At 42.4% G+C, this 21,234-nt stretch overlaps 1 protein-coding gene across 1 annotated transcript; it reads right to left on the bottom strand.

The window, feature by feature from the left end:
- Positions 1-236: 236 nt before the first annotated feature.
- LOC101171992 (transmembrane protein 189) lies at positions 237-20,284 on the bottom strand. The gene is made up of 8 exons (XM_004070867.4): positions 20,093-20,284; positions 19,283-19,402; positions 19,116-19,207; positions 17,266-17,410; positions 16,906-17,118; positions 6,815-6,963; positions 3,098-3,223; positions 237-747 (listed from the first exon to the last, which is right to left on the bottom strand). The coding sequence occupies exons 1-8, from the start codon at positions 20,226-20,228 to the stop codon at positions 601-603; spliced, it is 1,128 nt and encodes a 375-aa protein (XP_004070915.1). The 5' UTR covers positions 20,229-20,284; the 3' UTR covers positions 237-600.
- Positions 20,285-21,234: the final 950 nt, after the last annotated feature.

The raw sequence follows: 21,234 nt of genomic DNA, 5'->3' as shown, positions 1-21,234 counted from the left end.
AACTCACTTCATTACATCTGCCCTGCTTCCTTCATCTTCAGCATAATGCAGCCCTTTATACTTAAAATAGAATTTAATGGAAACTGTGCAGAAACTGAACCTTTTCATAGCTGGTATCACATTTAAATCCTCAATGTCATTAAAGCTGCTTTGATGTCAAACTAGAAGTAGTATCCGATTTCCCTTCTCTTTTCCCGTATAAAATGACAGCTACAAAAAGACAAAACACAAAGAGAAACACTCAGTAAGATTATTTATGTTAATGTACAATCCGCATTTTTGAACAAACAAAAAGTAAAAAGATGTACAGATTTCAAATGATCATCTCTAGAGTGAGTCCACAGAGGGCCACAGATGAAAAAGAGGAGGGGGCAGGAACTGGAATGGCCACCATGGAATGTGTGTGTGTGTGTGTGTGTGTGTGTGCATGCGGATGAGTGTGTATGTAAATGTAGGTCTGACTGTACTGGTCTTCAGCTATGTCTGATGGTGAGAAGTGGAGTGTCGCAAATGAAAGGGATGATAGCGAAAACACAGAGGAAGGATAGTCAGACGGAAGGAAGAAGAGAAAAAAGTAGAGGCAAAAACAGCAACAGTTTTTCAGTTGGTGTAGATCTGGCCCTCTGGCGGCTGAGGAAGTTTCATGTTCTCCTTGCAGGTCATGAGCCGCCTGAGCTCCAGCAGCACCATGCGGATACTGTAGGAGTTCTGCCACTTGGCCAGAGCAGTCACTGCATGCATGTCAACCTGCAAACACAAAGAGGTCAGCTTTCAGAAACGCACAGAAATTACAGGAAGTTGTTCCTGCTTGCATGGTTCCACCTGTTATACAAGGAGACAAACTGGTCAGTAAAAAACCTTGTCAAACCAAATGTCAATCCTTCTTCAACAACCTGCTGACTTTGCTTTTCATGTGATGCAGAAATGCTGGTTTTTGATCTGCCTTTTGGTTTTTTCTGCATTTCTGTCAGATCATTTGAAATAAAACAGCACCTCGGATCACGCAAGTTAGGATCCACTACAAGAGAAGTTTGTGACAGTTTCTGTTTGGAATGCCTTTAAGAAGTACTGCCTCAAAGACTGAATGGTTAACCCAAGGATTAACACAGGACGATCCTTGAAGTACCGTAGCTCACAGGTGTCAGACTGCAGGCGTCGAGGGCAAGTGTCCTACATGTTTTCTAACTAACCTGCCACTGAAGCTCCTTATTGGCTAACCACACTTGATCCAGATAATCAGCGGCAGATAAGGCAGGATTTCTGAAAAAACCAGCAGGGCCATCAAGGCCAGGAGTCTGACACCTCTGTCGTAACTCTTTAACCCTTTATGCAACTAATGTAATTCCAACATATTCTGGTGCAGAGAAAAACAAGCTTGGCGCCTTTTTTAACTTTATTAATGGAAAGTGTTGCATATTAGCACAAAGCTGCTTTTCTCCACATCAGTCAAAGAGTTAAGGTAGTGTAAAGAGGGTGTGTTACTTTGCTGTCAACAGCAACAGCCCCTGTGTTGAAGGGGTCTTCTGTGGACATAGGAGGTCAGCACAGCAGTACCATCAACTGCTCTTCAAAAGGAGCAACGAGGGCAAATTCACTACATGTCTGTGAGAACAAAAGAAGTCAAGAAAATGTGATGCTAGTTGCCGTTTTGAACAAGAGTTTTTGAGTCTCGCAAGTCCATCCATTTATCTTCAGAACCTGCTGAATCCCTTTGGGGGAGGTCACAAGGTTGCTGGAGCCTATCCCAACTGTTGGGTACAAGCGGGATACACGCTGAACATAGGCCTGGGCAAAAAAAAAAAAAAAAAAAAAAAAAAAAAAAAAAATCGATTGAATGAATTAATTCGAATTTTTTGTTACGGGCAATTTCAAAAATGACTAAATCGAGTTTTTGTGTAATGGCGCATTTTTGGCTCCCAGAGCTTCCGTACCGTTAGTTTCACACAGCGGTATGGCAAGCAAAAAACAACAACATCGTAGCACACACGAAACAGCAAGCCGGTGAGAGTGGGAAGCTTGTTCCCAAGAAAGGAATAAAATCATCTGTTGTTTGGAACTGGTAGGGGTTTGCTGCCACAGACGTGGAGGAAGAGACCCCACGCTGCAACATTTGCACGCTCACCCCCAACACTTGTGCACGCTCTCAGTCATTCTCGCGTGGCACAAGCTTCTTCCTCTTACACACACGTGCAGCATGCTGATCGTTGTTACTGTTATTTGTTTATAAAGAATATTACTTTGTAATTATTACTTGTACCGGTATTCCTTTACGACGCAGCAATAAGTTTGTACTTATTGCTTTCCTCAAGTAGGGGGGGAATAAGGAAAAAATCAGAAATCTCTGATTTAAAAAAAATTAAATCTGAGATTTCATTTTTAATAAAATCTGACATATTATTTGTAATAAAATCTGAGATTTTATTTTTAGGCCATATCGCCCAGCTGTAGCTGAACAGGTTGCCAGTCTGCTGCAGGGCCACACACTTACGGACAATTTAGAGACACTAATTAATTAACCCATCTTCTCCTGCAGACATGCTGCATGAGAAGATTTTGAACTCCACACAGAAAGAACCCAACTGGTTTTTTGAACCACAACCTTCTCATTGTGAGGTGAAAGCGCTAACCACAACACCACCGTGTACCCCTTTACAAAAGTCGTTGACGTGTTGTGACTTTATCATCTATTTTAGGTGAGAGTGTGATCCCGTCAATGACCTCATCTGTAACGCTGAACTTGACGTACTTTATTTTAACTAACAACAGACAGTTTAGGAAGGGCTGATTACACACAGACATGCACACAGGAAAGAGGAAAAAAGTTCAAAATAAAAATAGAGATGCTAAGCTGGCCACGTCAAAAATAGCCGATAAATAGTCGTTTTGGAAAGCCATATATTAGGTGAATTCAGAACCAAACAACTAGCTAGAGCTAAAGCCCGACAGCCCTTTTCAACACCACTGTAATCTCTGACACAACAGAAACATGCTGATCAGGAAAGAAACATATGCAAACAATCATAACATTTAAACACAAGCAGACAACTGTTGGGGTGTTACAGGAAACAAAAGCATGACTTTTGGAAGATTTACATACCACACCATTGGAGTTGTGCACACCATTCAAGTTTATCTTTGTCACAAATCTGACAAACGGTGGAGACTCTGGGTAACCGGGCCCACATTCAACCTTCAGATTGTACATCCTGTTTTCATAGCTCGTCTGTGAACAGAGGAGAGGAGACCACACAGAACATCAGCAGAGGACAAAGGCTTTCATTTTGATAACAGCAGCACAGGAACCTGTTGGGGGAAATATCATTACTCTTTAAAAATGTGTTGGTCAGTTCTATCACTAGATTCATCTCTCTGAACCAACCAATCACAGCATAGGATGGAATGACATGCTGGTGACACTGGTGGGATTGTGTAAAGAGGAAGAAAGTAATAATCCTTAAAATTTAAGTAGATTTATGATTTAAAATACCTCTGTAAAATGTGGATCGTGTATACATCGGTACAATATCAGCATCGACAGGCGATTGCAGAAAAATGTTTGTATTTGCATGTGCCATAATAAAGTGTTGTGCTTTTATAGTTTAGCTTTGACTTTACAACCACCCAAAAAAACTTTAAAGTGCCTGAGACAAGATTTTGAAATCTCAGAGACAGACTTGATGTTTGTAAAGCAGCAGCGCTGAAATACTTTTATTGACAGAAAACTAAGGGAGATCTGACGTTACATTTTCAGTACAGGACAGAAAAGTTTAAAGTCCCACTCTGATCCTCTTTTGAGCTCTTTCAATAGCATCCCCAGTGGTCTATTAATTATGACTATGACGTGTTTAGCCAAAAATAAATAAATAAATAAAAAATTGTGTCATTTTCTGCAGAGCAGGATTAGGCCATTAAATCTTCACCTTTGAGTTGTGCCAGGCTAACCTGCCCCCCATTCCCAGCCTTCATAATTGAGAGCTCTCTGTTTACATGCCCTCCCGCTACCTTAAAGTCCCTCACAGCCTCAAGCTAGATAACTGACAGATCCCAGCTCGGACAGCTCGTCTGCTCCTCATTCACAACGATTTGAATAAAGAAAAACTCAGAAAGGCAATTTTAAGCCTTTTTTTTATACACGTCATCACTCTTCAGAGAAAGGCCTCGTGTTAAAAACACCAAAAACACTATTTTCATCAGAGTGGGTCTTTAAATAGCACATCATGGTTGAAAAATCCACAAAAGTCCAACATTTATGTTAAACTCTTGGCACTTTTAAGTGCATTTACCCAGTTCTTGGTCTACACATTTACATACTGTATGGGTGCTGTCTAACCTAAGCTGCCCCAGGCAACTGAGGGTTCAGTGCCTTGCCCAAGGACATATTGACATGCCACTGTGATATATGGGAATCGATCCACTTGTCCTTCTGATGGGAGACGTCTGCTTACCCTGTTACTATAGAAACAACTCTTTTACTTCTATTAGAGAAATATTTGTGAAGTACTTAAAATCTCACTCCGATTACCTTTTGATGCATTTGCAGTGTCCCCAGGGGTCTTTTCATTATGATTAAGGCGTTTTAGCCGACAATTTTAAACAACCTTTATTGTTTTCTAGGGCTTAGTTTCAACTGAATCAAAGGAGTTTGTCAGAAATTTGCATCTGAGTTGTGGGCCGGATCGTTGTTATGGAGTAAGCCTTCCCTTTCAGGGCTCCAGACTGCGACCATTTGGTCGCATTTTGCGACCAAAATTTGAGAGTGTGCTACATGTGCTACCGGTAAATTTACCTCCCCCACCCTCCGTATTTTTTATACATTAAACGTGGAAGGGGCACGTCAATGATCTATGAAATGAGCAATGAAATCCTCAATGAGACGCGAGCGCACACACACGCAGACAGACACACACACTCGCGCGAATACTCATGAGACTGGAGCACACGCGAGCGCACACTCGCGTGTCTTTGAGCGATGCCTGAGGCGGCCAATGCGTGTGAGAAGAATAGGGAAGGTCACTGCGTGTGGCTAAAATATGTGGAGGGGCGGGGCCTAGAGATAATTGAGTGCGCGTAAACATCTGTGGGAAGGAAACTGAGACAAATATCACAACCTGATATGTGCGTCTGAGCTATGAGCAAGCGAACTATTGATTCGTCCTTCAGACCTGCGGCTAGTGTACCAGTGCCAGAGTCTACAGCAGGGGTCTCAAACTCGCGAAGCAAACCACGGCTCTCATGCACGGCTGTGTTATACGGTAGCACACCGCTCCTGCGGGAGATGGTCAGCTGAGGAGCATAAATGTCCCACACCTACATGCGTGACAGCTTACGGGGCTCTAACATTAAACACGTGTGAGCGACAACACGATTTAAAACAGGCGGGGAAAATGCAACAATAGACGTGTTTAAGATGAACCAGCGCGCGGGGGGGGGGGGCCATGAACGCAAAGCTGCAGCGAGACTGAAGGAGAACAGGAATTAGGAGTTGTCCTTAACATTCAATTTAGTTTTAATATGCCTCTCCCCCTAAGTATGATCAGTGATATTAGATCTTTTATAATTATTTTAATGTTTTGTAATGGATGTAGCCTTTTTTTAATCAGTTGTTTTTTAAATTATTTTAATTGATCAGTGAACTACAAAAACCCATCAGGACACATGTCCCATAATGCATTGTTTTGTAGTCTGTAGGGCAGCTTTCAGTCAGTTCAGTACTAAATTTCCAGCTGCGTTCGCTCAGGTTGGGGTCTTGCTTCCGCCCCTTTCTGGTGATATTTTTGTTTTGATTGACAGGTGATGTTAGAGCAAAAACAAAAATATGTCTCACACCAGGTGATCTGTGCAGTGTTGCGTCCATCTGTGTGATCTCAATTATTGTGCATCTTGGCTGCACCTATTTGGTGTCGCCAACATGAATTTCCATCCCCTAATATTTACATACATTTAAGTATTGTTTGAAACTGTGAAATGACCGAAAGGTTACTACTGTAATCACTTTGTTACTAATAAATTTTTTTAATTCTAAATTTATGGTATTTTGTTTGCTATTTGTACTGTCATGACAGTGATGGTGCTGTTGTCTACCTCGTTGTTGCATCTTCAAAAGTGCAGAATAAAATGTGACACTGAATTTGAAACAACACATTGTAATTTCTGCATCTATTATTAAAGTATTTATTTAATACAGTGGAAATGAGTAGATTTGGTTAGAATGTTGATTTACGGTATGCGCCCCTAAATTTTCTGGTTGTGCCCCTAAAATTTTCAGTTGGGGGCCACTGTGCTCCTAGTAAAAAAAAAATTTAGTCTGGAGCCCTGCCTTTATTTCCCATTATCCCTTTGTTTACACGCTCTACCGCTAGCTTACAGCTAGCTACAATATCAGAGCTATCCAGTCGTACACTTTTGACCCAGATAATTGCCCAGAATAATGGAAATGCAGACATTAACAAATCTATTGCACCTATATCACTGTTACAGGATTTTTCCAACTTAGAAATGCAATTATAAGCCTAATTTTCTTTATATATGTTCTCCATCATCTGAACAACGAGAACATGTTAAAAGCACAATTTTCATCGGAGTGGGTGTTTAAAATGATACCACACTTGCAAAGTACGATGTAAACTCCTTAGTAGGCAAAAATCTCAGCTGCCATTTGGATGGCAAACTACTTCTTGGAGGAAGAATGTCTAAGGTGTGACAGGGTGGAAGCTAAGCTCCTTCAGTCACATACTAGTCATATTCCCCTTCTGGCTTAGTTCTTTAACAGCTTGCAGCTCAGTTTTTACTGAGGTGTTAAGGTGGTGCCACTAACCCTTGGAGGACCTAGGATCACCCCTCTCCACCGCGTTAAGGTCATGTCCTCGTCATCCTCCAGGCCCCAGCTCACTGTTCCGTCACCCACACCTTTCTGTCCTTCCTCCAGCTCCTCCAGCAGACGGAAATTGCGGGGAACTTTCACGCCTGTTTGTGGACAAACACAAGAAAGCCGTCACGCGGATGAGCGTGCACATCCCTCGGCGGAGCTGTATCTGGAAGTGAAGGAAACTGCGTGAATGAAGAGGCACTGTGGAGAGGGTGCGTGCGTGTGTGTGGAGGGGTTTCTGCGGGCGGCGACGGTGCCGCATCACCTGGCCTCTGCAGTGAGACACCGGGGCGAAGCCGTTAACTAGAGCCGCCCTGCCTCCTCATCAACGGGGAGGGCAGTCAGAGACACCCCCCCCCCACCACCACCACCACCACCACCACCACCACCCAGAGCCGTGTGTTGACGTTAAACAGCTATGCGGGCAGTTTGAACGCGGATGCAGCCACAACTGATGACGGTGACATTTGAGCAACACATCCGCTTTGTGACATCCGATTTCTGCGTCAACTAATCCCCCCCAAATCTCACAATACAGCAGCAACAGTGAGGTTCAGAATCCCGCATTGCGTGTTTCCGTGAAAAGATAGCTAAAGCCTCGCTAAATTGGCACACGATGAAAAACGATCCATCTTAACTTCGAGCCAGTAACGAACGTGGGGGGGGCATGGCTTCTAGTCGGTGTCGTTTAAGAATTGCTTTAAGCGTCTGCCCTTTTCACATAGCTCCCCTCTATGTGTGCTACCAGCGTCCGAGCGAAGTTTCACAGCTTTCTAGCAAACACTATTTGATCGGAGAATTCGACAACAGCTTCTTCTGCCCGCTAAACGACTCAGTCATTTACCTGATCCGGCGGCCAGCGCCATCTTGTCGCTGCACAGCGGGGGCGCGCACGTGATTTTGCTGTTGTGGCCAGGGGTGCGTGCGTGCGTGCGTGCGCGAGGCAGAAACGCGAAGCATCCTTTTTGTCTTTTTCTTAAAAGAGAAAAAATGTAAAACAGTTTCCACCCAAACACGAAAAACAAAAATCATATTTTAAATCTATTCACTAACCTGTGATTAATAACACTTTAAATATTATAACTAATCATTACACATTAATCAGACTAATATTACTCAATATAGGGGGGGGGGGGAGTGTATTTACAATTTCCAGTGTGATAAAATATATTTAAATGAAACATTTGGTTCTACTTCACTATATATAATTGAAAATTAAATTGAAATATATTTCTAAAATTTGGTTTACAGCAAAGTAATGTGCATTTGAAATAAATATCTCTGACGTTTTCTGTACACCATTAGAGAAAATGTCGGTTTAAAATGAGCTATTTCGTTATTGTGACAGGATGTGAAACTGACCTCATTTCCTGTTTTTCTTTTGGTTCCTTCACAACTTCTTTAAAGATGGCACCAGTGGCTGTCAGACATTCTTAAAGTGTTTCTTTGTTCTTTTTCTTTTATTTAGTAGCATCTACTTTTAAAACATGTACCAGAAGTAAACCTGTAGTTCCAAAAGTATATGTTTAATAGTGAGAGTATTTCTGTGGTTGTGAATTATTGTAAAACAAAAATAGAAAAAATAAACTGTTTCGAAATGATTGATTCAAAATTGAATGTGAATATTTGATTCATTTGATTTAGTGGCAAAAAGTATATAAAAAGCTGGTTTTGTACTTGAGATTCTCCAGAACTGTTGTTTCTCTGTAGCTTGAGTAGTGGGTGAGAAGATGATGGACCTCTGTGTTACAGTTCAGTTTTCATGATGATATCGGCTGACAGAAGAAAAGTAATCCCCTTTTACAATTTAACTACAAGAATTTAAAAAAATCTATTTGAATTATTTAGAGTAACACTAGGCAAATATTTTTTATGTAAAGCATCAGAAGCTTCTACATACAGCTTAGACTCTTGTATTACCTATAAATAAATAAACTGTCAATCAAATCAAATCAAACTTTATTTGTATAGCACATTTCCAACTTGTGTTACTCAAAATGCTTTGCATAAAAACATAATCGAATGATAACACCCAATAGCAAGACAAAAAATATGTATACCCATACAATGTCCACAACACACACACATATACACACACACATATACTGTATGCACACCATGGTAAAGCATACAATGAATTACTAAAATGATGCACAGTAGAAATCTGGCTTTGAACTGAAGGGAGGAGGCAACATTTTGGGGACATGTCCACACCAGTGACCCCCCCACTTCACAGATTACGCTACCACAGGACCCCTCAGATCTAAGCGAACAGCTAGACCTGGAAGATCCCTCTGCAGCGTTCCTGTTCACTGAGAACGGTCAGTCACTGATGTGGGGGATCCCTGTGAGGAAAATAGAGTTTCAGAGATTTCAAAGTCAAAAATAACACCCAGGTTCCTCACACACCGAGAAGTTTTATAATTTTTTTAGTTTGGATAAAATAATCTCTGTCTTGTCTTCAGAACCGATCACTAAAACCTCTGTTTTGTCCTGGTAGAGCTGCAGGAAGTTATCTGCCATCCATTACTTAATGCCTAAAATTCAATTTAAAAGAACGTTGACTGACTCTTCGTTGTCAGGAGACACTGCAATGTTGAGTTGTATGTCATCAGCATACCTGTGAAAACAAACGCCATACCTCCTGATAAGTGGCAGCATCTTCTTTCTCTTTCGGCTTTTCCCATCAGGGGTCGCCACAGCGAATCATCCTTTTCCACCTCACTCTATCATGGACATCTTCTACCCTAACATTAGCCAACTTCATGTCCTCTGTTAAGACATCCAAATATCTCCTCTTTGGTCGTCCTCTTGCCCTCCGGCCAGGCAGCTCCATCTCCAACATCCTTCTACCAATATATCCACTATCCCTCCTCTGAACATGTCCAAACCATCTCAGTCTGGCTTCTCTGACTTTGTCGCTAACACAGGCAACATGAGCCGTCCCTCTGATGTACTCGTTCCTTATCCTGTCTAACCTGGTCACTCCTAAGGAGAACCTCAACATCTTCATCTCTGCTACCTCCATCTCAGCCTCTTGTCTCTGTCTCACTGCTACCGTCTCTAACCCATAGAGCAGAGCTGGTCTCACCACTGTCTTGTACACCTTTCCTTTGAGTCTTGCTGACACTCTTCTGTCACACAACACTCCTGACACTTTCCTCCAACCGCTCCAACCTGCCTGCACTCGCCTCTTCACCTCTTTTCCACAATCCCCATCACACTGAACTGTTGACCCCAAGTACTTAAACTCCTGCACCTTCTTCACCTCAGTCCCCTGTAACCTAACGCTTCTACCTTGATCCCTCTCGTTCAGACACATGTATTCTGTCTTACTACGACTGACCCTTCATACCTCTTCTTTCCAGAGCAAACCTCCACCTCTCTAGCTGTTCCTCCACCTGCTCTCTACTCTCACTGCAAATTACAATGTCATCCGCAAACATCATTGTCCAGGGAGATTCCTGTCTTACCTTGTCTGTCAGCCTGTCCATCAGCATAGCAAACAAAAAAGGACTCAAAGCTGATCCTTGGTGTAGTCCCACCTCCACCTTGAACTCCTCTGTCTGACCTACAGCACATCTCACCACCGTCATACTTCTCTCATACATGTCCTGAACTACTCTGACATACTTCTCTGCCACTCCAGACGACCTCATACAGTACCACAGCTCCTCCCTCGGCACCCTGTCATACGCCTTCTCTAAATCTACGAACACACAATGCAGCTCCTTCTGACCTTCTCTGTACTTTTCCATCAACATTCTCAAAGCAAAAATGGCATCAGTGGTGCTCTTACGGGGCATGAAACCATACTGCTGCTCACAGATCTCCACCTTCTTCCTAAGCCTGGCTTCCACTACTCTTTCCCACAGCTTCATTGTGTGGCTCATCAACTTTATTCCTCTATAGTTGCTGCAGTTCTGCGTGTCACCCTTGTTCTTAAAGATCGGGACCAGAACGCTTCTCCTCCATTCCTCAGGCATCTTCTCACTCTCTAGAATCCTATTGAACAACCTTGTTAGAAATTTCACTGCTGTCTCTCCTAGGCACTTCCATACCTCCACAGGTACGTCATCAGGACCAACGGCCTTTCCGCTCTTCATCCTTTTCAGAGCCTTCCTAACCTCATCCTTTCCAATCTCTGCTACTTCCTGCTCCACAACAACCACATCTTCCTCCCTTCTTTCCCTGTCATTTTCCTCGTTCATCAGCTCCTCAAAATACTCCTTCCATCTTTTCTGTACACTCTCTTGGGTTGTTAGCACCTTTCCATCTCTGTCCTTAATCACCCTTATCTGTTGCACGTCCTTCCCATCTCTGTCTCTCTGTCTGGCTAGCCTGTACAAGTCCTTTTCTCCTTCCTTTGTGTCTAACCTGTCATATAGCTCATCGTAAGCTTTTTGTTTGGCCTTTGCCACCTCTCTCTTCACTCTACGCTGCGCTTCCTTGTACTCCTGTCTACCTTCCTCAGTCCTTTCTACATCCCACTTCCTTTTAGCCAACCTCTTCCTCTGGACGCATTCCTGTACTTCCTCATTCCACCACCAAGTCTCTTTACCGTCTTTCCTCTTTCCAGATGACACACCTAGCACCTTCCTACCTGTTTCCCTGATAATCTCTGCTGTAGTTTCCCAGTCCTCTGGAAGCTCATCCTGACCACCCAGGACCTGCCTCAACTTCTGCCTAAATTCCTCACAAGTTTCTTCATTCTGTAGCTTCCACCACTTGGTCTTCTTTTCTGTTTTCCCTCTCTTCTTCTTCCTGACCTCCAGAGTCATTTTACACACCACCATGCGGTGCTGTCTGGCTACACTCTCTCCTACCACCACTTTGCAGTCATTAACCTCTCTCAAATGACCTCGTCTACATAGGATGTAGTCCACCTGAGTACTCCTACCTCCACTTCTGTATGTCACTCTATGTTCCTCTCTCTTCTGGAAGTAAGTGTTGACTACAGCCATTTCCATCCTCTTCGCAAAGTCCACCACCATCTGTCCCTCCAGATTCCTTTCCTTCACACCAAACCTGCCCATCACCTCCTCATCACCTCTGTTGCCCTCACCAACATGCCCATTAAAGTCTGCTCCAATAACAACTCTCTCTCCTCTGGGAAAACTCTCTATGACCTCATCCAACTCACTCCAGAATCTCTCCTTCACTTCTAAGTCACAGCCAACCTGTGGCGCATACCCACTGACTACATTCACCATCACCCCTTCGATTTCTAACTTTAAGCTCATCATCCTGTCTGAGACTCTTTTCACTTCTAGAACACTGTTTACAAACTCCCCCTTCAGAATCACTCCTACCCCGTTTCTCTTCCTATCAACACCATGATAGAACAGTTTGTATCCTCCTCCAATACTACGTGCCTTGCTGCCCTTCCACCTTGTCTCCTGCACACACAGTACATCTACCTTCCTTCTCTCCATCATGTCTGCCAGCTCTCTGCCTTTCCCTGTCATTGTGCCAACGTTAAGAGTCCCTATTCTCAAACCTATGTTCCTGCCTTTTCCCTTCTCTCTCTGGCCACGGACCCTTCTGCCTCCCCTCTTTTTTCCACCAACAGTAGTCAAATTTCCACCGACACCCTGTAGGTTAACAGCATCGGTGGCGGTCGTTGTTAACCCGGGCCTCGACCGATCCGGTATGTCTAAAGTGTTGTGGATGATTCGCATGGTTATTTTGGCAATTTTTACGCCGGATGCCCTTCCTGACGCAACCCTCTCTATTTATCCGGGCTTGGGACCGGCACAGAAGTTACTTGCTTGCAACCCCTGTGGCTAGATACTGATAAGTGGCAGCATACATAGATTAAAAAGTAGTGGGCCTAATATTAAACCTTGGGGGAATCCCACAATTGATTTCAAAGACCTTATACTTACATAAAATCCTCGATCTGTGAGATAGGAATAAAACCACTTCAGAACAGTCCCAGAAATGCCCAAACCTCTTAGCCTGTTAAAATAAATACTGTTGTGTTAAATGCTGCACTCAATTCAACTCAATTCAGTTTCATTTATTTAGCCCAAATTCACAACAGTCGTCTCGATGGGCTTCGAATCGGTAATTGCCCCTGACTGAGGGACAGTACATGAATAGCACTGCTCCAAACAGAGGCATGGAGAACTAAATGATGAATAATAATCGAGAATAGAGAGAGAAGGAGGGGAGAAGTAGATAAGAAAAGAGGACAGAACCCCAGTGCACCATAGCTACCCCAGCACTCAGATTCGGTATTACCAGGAGTTTCTGACAGTCCAGGTTACATCTAATATCATTAACTATTTTAACCAGGGGTGTCTCTGTTTATCCTAAAACCAGATTGATATTTTTCTAAGATTATATTGAAAAAGTCATTACATTGGTTTAGAACTGGTTTTTTTTTTCATTTTACTATTTGTTTGTGTTCTTCAAAATTCAACCCAATAAATATTAGTCAATAGCAGAATCGATTCTCTGATGTTAGCGTGGAAGATCCTCCGTTCGGATGCTTATTTCACACGTACATGTTTATTGCAACAGAGACATATTTAAAAGCGCAAAAAACATGTTTTTTTAAGGATATATTTATATATATATTTTATTTACAATGCCAAGGAGCATTGGTGAAACAAATAATCATACAAACACAACCATCATTAAATGTTTTGCCAATCACTTTTGGATTCTTAAGTTAAATGTTTTTTACTGGTTTAGCAAAATTGTAGTTTTGCTACTTTGACAATGGTGAATATAGATTTTAGGTGCATTGTCTGAATTCATTTCACATTGTAAGAATTTAATTTGAAAGCAGAAATGTAGGTTTTTATACTTCCTTTGTTTTTTGTTAATGAAGTTGTAAGTTGTGCACTTCCTTTAATACATCAGTACGGCATGTTACAGCTCAAAGAACCTTACACAATTTCTCTTAAATGCTTGTTCTATGGTCAGTACACATTTGAACACAAATCCACCCTGTACCTTCTTTCAATACTTTTATCTTGTGTGCTGTTTGCTAACAATATTGCCTTGTTCTAAATGCAAAAAAAAGACAAAATAATCACAGAAGGTTCTGCATTAGTTTATTTATAAATACAATTTCTTATATACATTGTAAGCCTCCCAAGTAGAAGGCAACAAGAAGGCATTGAGGCATTATTTTGATAGCTAAAACTCCATAACCACTGGCAATTATAAGCAACAACAAACATGTGGGTCTTGCCTTAGAAAAAGTGACCGTCCCATAAAGAGCAATTTGTCCTACATCCTTGGGAAGTAATAGAAAAACAAATCAACAGAATGTTAAGGCAGTTCCATTAAAAGTCAGAGGATCACAGGAGAGGTTTTCCACAAACCCGACACGATGTCTGCACAAAAATTATGAAAACTGCTACCAGAGCTCATATTTTAAAACAGAAGTTAAAATGCCCAAATTAGCTTTTCCTTTATAATAACAACCACATTTAACTGTAAGGACTGACAGCTAAGAGAATAAACTGCTGATGAGCTAGCAGAAGTCTGATAAACTAATTTACAGTCAACTTAAAAATAATCAATATTTTATTAAGATTTACAAATAATGTGGCTTTTCTCCAAATTTAGTTAATTCTACTTTAACCACTTTAATCATAATCCTGAGAAATTTGAAGAATAAATTTATTTGTGCGGGATTTACACCAAAACACCTGTGAAAAAAAAAGGAAATTAAAGCACATTTTTCCTTCAAGCCAGGGTTATTGTTATCATTTATACTTCTGAGCTCAGTATGCATTTTTTTTAACTTGCTAGTCTCCTTAGTTGATTACCCTGTGTTGGTACTTTTTAAGCTTAATCTTACACCTATTGACCAATGTTCTCAGCAAACATGAGAACAAATAACCTTAAAATTCTCTAAGACAACAAAGCAGAGCCAAACACAAAGCTCCTTTTCAGAGAGGGGCCCATAGCCGTCTAAGCATCTTCCCTAATACTGATCACAAACAGCTACATGGGGGGGGGGGGGGGGGGGGGGGGGGGCTTTGTTGGGTGTGATGCAAATGCAAGAATCTATTAAATTTAAACTACATGATTAAGCGCAAATAATCCTCCCACAGTCCTCGACTGCACCAGCGGCAGTGTGCTAGACTACTGCTGCCCTACAGCAAAAACCAAACGGACACAGTTTGAATTCATTATGTAACAGAAAAAGTAACCTTGTCTCTACAAATTAAGAATAACCATTCATTGTGTGCTTCAACTCAGAAAACTGATTCAAATCCCAAACTATTTTCCCAGGGGTTTCATGAAGATGTTGGCATTTGAAACCCGGCAACATTTGGCCAAATCCGATAGAAAGCAGATTGATCTAGGAATGCCGCCGCATAGCCTACACAAGCCGCATCCACGCCTTCCATCTGCGCAAGTGACATCTTCACTAGAGTTAATTTTCGCATGCATCGTGTTTAATTAGGCCACTCTCTGTAACTCCGTTTTTTTAACTAAGCAAATACGTGTAAACTATTGAAAAAGAAAGGCATTTAACCAAAGCAGATGAATTAAGACATAATTAAGGGCTTTCAAACATACAATGCATAGCAACTAGCAGTACAATACATTTACAACTTACTGGCTTAAGCTTTAAAAGAACCAAGAAAAAACTGTTTAATCTATGACTGAGAAACTTCTGGATCGTCAGCTTTCATTGAAGCCCTTTGAACATCATAAAATCTCTTTGCCTTGATACCAAGAAGGTACACAACGTCACAGATCAGGAATGTTACACTCTGACAGTCAATTTCCCACAATTAAAAAAAACAAACGGCAGGACACAAGGACACTGATGCCTCACACGGCTGGCACAAAACTTTAGAACAGAGAAACAGAGACACAAGAGTTTTGAATGCAACATGGACCTGTGCGGCTAAAGAAAACCTAACCTCACTACTGCATTTATGGTGTGTTAAGGCAACTTGGCAAAAAAAAAAAATGCATGCACCTCTTTTTTGAGAAGCTGCATGTCTGCCATGAAGTGCTTTGCAGAAAAGTCCCCAAAGGTTTTTGAGCAAATGTACTCAAATTATCTGATGGCTGAGAAGCAACAACTAAATGCAGTCTTTTTTTCCTTCCAGTTCTGCATGTCACTTTATTCCTGGGTGTTTCCAAAGAAGCTCTGATTCTTCCCCTGTACAGCGCAAATTCCTTGGCGGTGCTTACAAAAGATCGATCATTTTAAAAAGGAAAACGCTTCCTACTATTTAAGGCCATCTTGTCATCACACCCTAAAAAAAAAAAAGTATCTAGAGCTTGTCAAACTAAGCCAAAATGTGCAAGGCGAGAGCAAATGTAACAGCCATTAACTTATTTGACCTTCAGGTGTTCACTTTGATTAATCTGGTATTGTTATTTACAAATCAGTACAGCTTTTGTGAAGATAAGAAACTGATCCACTGTAAACACAGTAGAGGAAAGTAAAAGATGTTATTTTTCCCAGGTGCCCTTTCCTTTGTTTGAGTTTTAGGGGGTTTAAGGAAATGGTTTTATCCTCTGGCAGGTGATCTGAATTAGTGTATCCAATTACGCTACCATAAAAAAAGAACACCCATTGCTATTTGTCATGTTAGATGCTCAAAGAAGGTACTGCAGCCTTAAAACATTTGTGTGAGATCAATGGAAATTTGGAACAAAGCTGTCATTTGAAGAAGCAGACAGAAAAGGTGCAAAACTTAAAGCTATGGCACCAGAAACCGTTTGGATAACAGTTTAAGTGGCACAAAAAGAGAGATGAGGGCTGGCGGAAGCATGGACAATAGTCAGAGTCTTCTGAGGTAGGATGAAGAAGCCTGCTCTGTTACTTCACTTTTTTGGCCCATTTCAAGTCATCCGCCCTGGGCTTCTCTCCCGTCACTCCTTGAATGAGATCCTCCAAGTACCTCCAGAAACCCAGCTTCTCCAAGGGATAGTTTAGCCAACCTTTACGGAAAGGAAAAAACATAAACTCGATATCAACTTAGCACCATAATGACGATTTTTTTTTTGTTATTTTGTTTTATCGAAAGCCTGATGTGTTCAAGACGAACCAGTGGTGATGCAGAAGTACGTCTCATGAGGGGAGACATGATGGATGCGGTGGTGCTTGCGGGGCAGGATGATTTGGCAGTCCTGCAGGAACACCACCCAGCGGGGAAGGCCGAAGTACGTGTGAGACCACTTATGAATCTGATTGGTCAGAGTCACGAAAATGGCCAGTGCAAACAAGTAGCAGTACCACGGGTAGTTATGGTAAATCTCAGCTGAAAGGAGACAGAAAGAAGATGTATTTTTGTATTATTTATTTTGGTTTCGTGTCTCTGAAGGATTATTTTTAAAGAAACACATTGGTTCAGGTTACAGCTTCTTCAGGGTGGCAATAATGTCACTTTTGTTGATACAAAACTTACCAGGGGAGAGGGTGAGAAAGTTGAAGGCCATGTTTGCAAGAGGGAGAAGAGTCAGCATGCAGTTATCCCCATTGGTCTCGATGAAGTCATGGCGCGTGATGGCCGTGGGGTCGATGTGGTGCTCCCTGAAGGGGCGTATGAAAGCCTGCAGGAGAGTATATGTATTGGTGAAGTGGAAAGCCTTTCAAAAGCGTGGCGGTTTAACGTACAGTCCACACCAGGCATTTGATAGCACATGGTGTTCACTAGGGTTGAGCAATGTCTCTTAGTTGACGATGTTTGCAGTAAACCATTGGGATGGACGATGATATCGTCCGGGGGGGGTATTTTTAATTTTTTGTTTTTATATCATTATTATTTGTTATTTTACTTTATTACTTCATTTATTTTATTTCCCAACAAATGACTCATCCGTGATGATCCAGTATAAACTGAGGGAAGTGACTTTAACAAAAATAAATAAACAAAATAAAATAGAAAAGAAGTAGTCCGCTCCCGCACTTGATTAGTCAGGTGGAGCGAGCGACCGTGGCTCTGAGCAGAGCAGACGCACTTTGTGTTTGAAGGGAAGGGAGGATGCTTTGTAACGTGTGCGCTATGTTATGGAGACTTCAGACTGTGACACGTCCCGCAGCTCTACTTGAACAAGCTGCCGAACTCAGGAGAACCGGGTCTTCCGGTTAAAGTGTGTGACCGGACAGAGCTCGGACTGCCAGCTCACACAGCGCTGTGTGTAGCAGAAATGTCACTCAGTCCTTAGAAAATGCTCAAACAATCACGTGGATTTGTGTTTCCAGTCGTGTCCCGACAAAATAAAAGGCTGATGTTATTCCCATATGTTTTCGTGCAGCCAGGATGCAGATTGCAGCATTTCCCGCATGGATTTTATGTTCATCCAAGGCTAAATGTTGTTAGCCCGTGTTAGCCTCTCTAGCCCTGGCCTCTTCCAGCTCCGTTCTTCAGCAGAAAAAGCACTGACCACACGGATTAAAATTAAAATGATAAGCGAACAGGCGCTTCATAATAACCGTAACATTAATAAAAGCGCGTTTAGAAGATCATCTAGTATATTACGGAGCTGCCATATATCTGTATGTAGCTCCCCAGCGGAACTCATTTCCCCTTCCGGTATTTCAAAGACTACTGCGCATCTGCGAATGATTTATTCCGACCGAAAGTGTGCCCCATTTGAACGTTTGTTATAAACGGAAAAAGTTTTTCTGGGCCCATGTACACGGTTGGACTCTAATCCGACTATTGATCCGATCAAGATATTTTGCACATGTAACCGCGGCTTATGATGTCGACTCGCAATGGGCGGGGGCGTGGAATCATGATGGTGTCTCTCCATCGTGAGGTCAGTCACCCATCACAACCCCTAGTGTTCACACTGGAAAAGCAGGGAGGGGCTTCTTCTTCCTACGGCATACTAGCACACCTGCAGTTGAAAGAGGCTTGGTGCGAAATGCCGAAGCGGTGCAAGTGTCGTGATTTGTGCACAAAACAAAATCGTTCAGTTCATTGCTAGCAGCGGATATGGATAACCATCATGTCAGGAGAGTGGCCTTGGTTTATCTTTACTTGAAAAACAAACACAGAAGTTGTCAGGCTCGTCACCATGTCTATGTTTACCACATAAACCCGCTACACGGAGTTTGATGAGTTTCCCTGCATTTCTATCAAATCAGAGTCCTTGCCTGGTCAAAGTTAGACCTGGTTTAACTGGCAACCCACGTTCAGTGGCTATGTGTTTTGTACGTAGAGTCCAAGAACTTGTGTAGCTTTGCCTGAATGTGAGAGGATGTGCATTGCTGAGTGTGGCGTGAACGTAGCTCAAAGTAGGAACTCACCTTTCCAAAGATGGGCAGGTCAACAGATCCCCACGTGTCAGCCCCCCAATGAACCATTCCGGATGCAAAGTCGGCAGTGAGTATTCCTGCGACTAAAAAAGGAGTTTTTGAAGGCACACAAATCACCACCACGTGGCATGATGTGATTTCAGAATTAAACTACTCACCAATGGCCAGCAGGATGGACCACGAGTGTCCCAAATGGAAATTGGCAAGAAGGTGAATGAAGTTGAAGGCCATAAGAGAGAAGCAAAGCACGACGCTGATCCATTCCTGAAGCCTTTTGCCTTTTAGGAGGGAAAGAACAGACATTGGGGGGGGGGGTCTGTCAGGTTTTCCAGCTGCACTTATCATCCAGACTAAAAATAAAACTGCAAACCCTCAGTAAGAGCGAAACAACATTTCTCTGTCTGTGTCATGCAGCTGCTGGAATGCCCATTTCTGCTGTGAAAATTCAAAACTAGGTCACATTTCTTCAATCAGGGGTTAAAATGTAAACCACTGTAGACAGGAAGGCCAGCTCAACCCAACGTCAAATCACAACAGAGGAAAGTGGGCTTCACTGTTGATGGAAGTTGTGTTAAGGGCGCGAATGACAAACCTCACAACAATCTCTGGCATTACTTTTGAATGATGCAACTGCTGTTGGAGAGGCTGTCCTGAAAAACAGCTGCCCCGATCTGAAAGGTTATCATTGAATCCCAGCCTAAAGCATGACTGGAGGCTTTTGTAACCTCTGTCTGTCCGATGCTCCAAATGTCAGGTCAGCTCACATGATCTCTTTTGTGAAACCAACAAGCCCAAAGCTCAAAATAATTGGTCGATGAGCATTCTCCATTGTTTTTATTATTTACCCGCTCTTTTGGTGGTTTGTTTGTTTGTTTCTGCCACGAGCCAAAAAAAAAACAGACATTATGTCACATTTCAACCGGCAGAACCGAAGCTACGAAAAGGCGGAGCAGAGAGGATCGACTCACCCGGCGAGTACAAGTTGGCTAGTTCTTGAGCACCGGCGTGCTGTGGACCCCACCTCACCGCGCCCCGGCCCGGTCCCTGCGGCTCGGAGTTCTCTGTAGCCCCTCCACGCCCGTCTTCGTGAACCATACTCGCCATTTCCCCGCTATGGGCCCGGCCCCTTCCCTTCAATCTCTCCGATCACAGCCAGGAACCAACTGCAGCGTCCACTTCTCAGCCCACATACGCCGTGGTGATTTCAGCCAATTGCACACCAGGCAGCGAGCGTATTAGCCAATCACAGCGCGGACAAATATCCCCTGAAAATCAAGCGACCAATCAGAAGGGGAGTTACAGGGTGCATTTCCTGGCCCCTCCCGTCCTGTCTCTATTCGCTCTGCTTTTTCAGCCCAGACAGAAACCCCTCAAAAAACAAACAAACGAAGCCACTGATACACAACAGCCACACAAAATCAAGTGTTCTGGAAAGTTCTTTGTCTTGTTAATGCTATACTCATCTGCTGAAACCTCTTTTCAAATTCCCTTTCCTAATAGGCAGACGTTGAAGCCATTTTTAGAAGAGGGTTTTAACCAACAATTAGAGATTCAGGTGTTAAATTGTTAGAAAAAGAACACAAAATGCTAACAATTTTAGTACTTACTAAAAATGCTAAGTCACCATTTCTTTGAAGACACCCTGGTAGCAAACTGACTTTTCTGTTTAATGCCAAAATAAGAACATCAAGGTTATATAGCTGTTCTGGGTATCAATTAGTCTCTCTTAAAATTTTCTTATTTTTTCTGTGAACTCAGAAGCTGCATATGGTTAGAATTTAGTGGAATTAGCAGTAAAGCATTGAAGTACAGATGATTCACTCTGTCTATATTCTTGAATGTTGTTTTTCGTGGAACCGACCACACCTGTTTTCTTTGTTGTCCTCAAACTCGTCACGTGTGTTTTGGGTTGTTTTGTTGTTAAAGGACATCTTTTCTCAAATTTTAACTTCTGGGTAAGGTCATTAGCTGAATATCATTGTTTTTTTGTTTTTTTTTTGTCCTAAGAAAGCCATCAAAATATCCAGGAGCACAAGTTTCTCCTGTAGCAGAGCCACCCTGAAGCCTTTGATGCAACTCCCATGTTCTAGAGTTTGGGTGGTGTTGTAAG

Source organism: Oryzias latipes, chromosome 7 (assembly GCF_002234675.1).
Source record: "Oryzias latipes chromosome 7, ASM223467v1".
In the NCBI taxonomy this organism is placed as follows: domain Eukaryota; kingdom Metazoa; phylum Chordata; class Actinopteri; order Beloniformes; family Adrianichthyidae; genus Oryzias; species Oryzias latipes.
The sequence above is the reverse complement of the archived record's forward strand: the minus strand, read 5'-3'. Positions and strand labels throughout refer to the sequence as shown.

What these genes read in the sequence shown, in the direction of transcription:
- LOC101171992 (XM_004070867.4), bottom strand. Translation starts at nt 20,228, where the DNA reads ATGGCGAGTATGGTTCACGAAGACGGGCGTGGAGGGGCTACAGAGAAC. An exon ending in GTCCATCCTGCTGGCCATTG is followed by an intron (nt 19,208 to 19,282) that starts GTGAGTAGTTTA and finishes CTCCTTTTTTAG; the next exon opens with TCGCAGGAATACTCACTGCC. An exon ending in GTACTTCTGCATCACCACTG is followed by an intron (nt 6,964 to 16,905) that starts GTTCGTCTTGAA and finishes GTCCACAAACAG; the next exon opens with GCGTGAAAGTTCCCCGCAAT.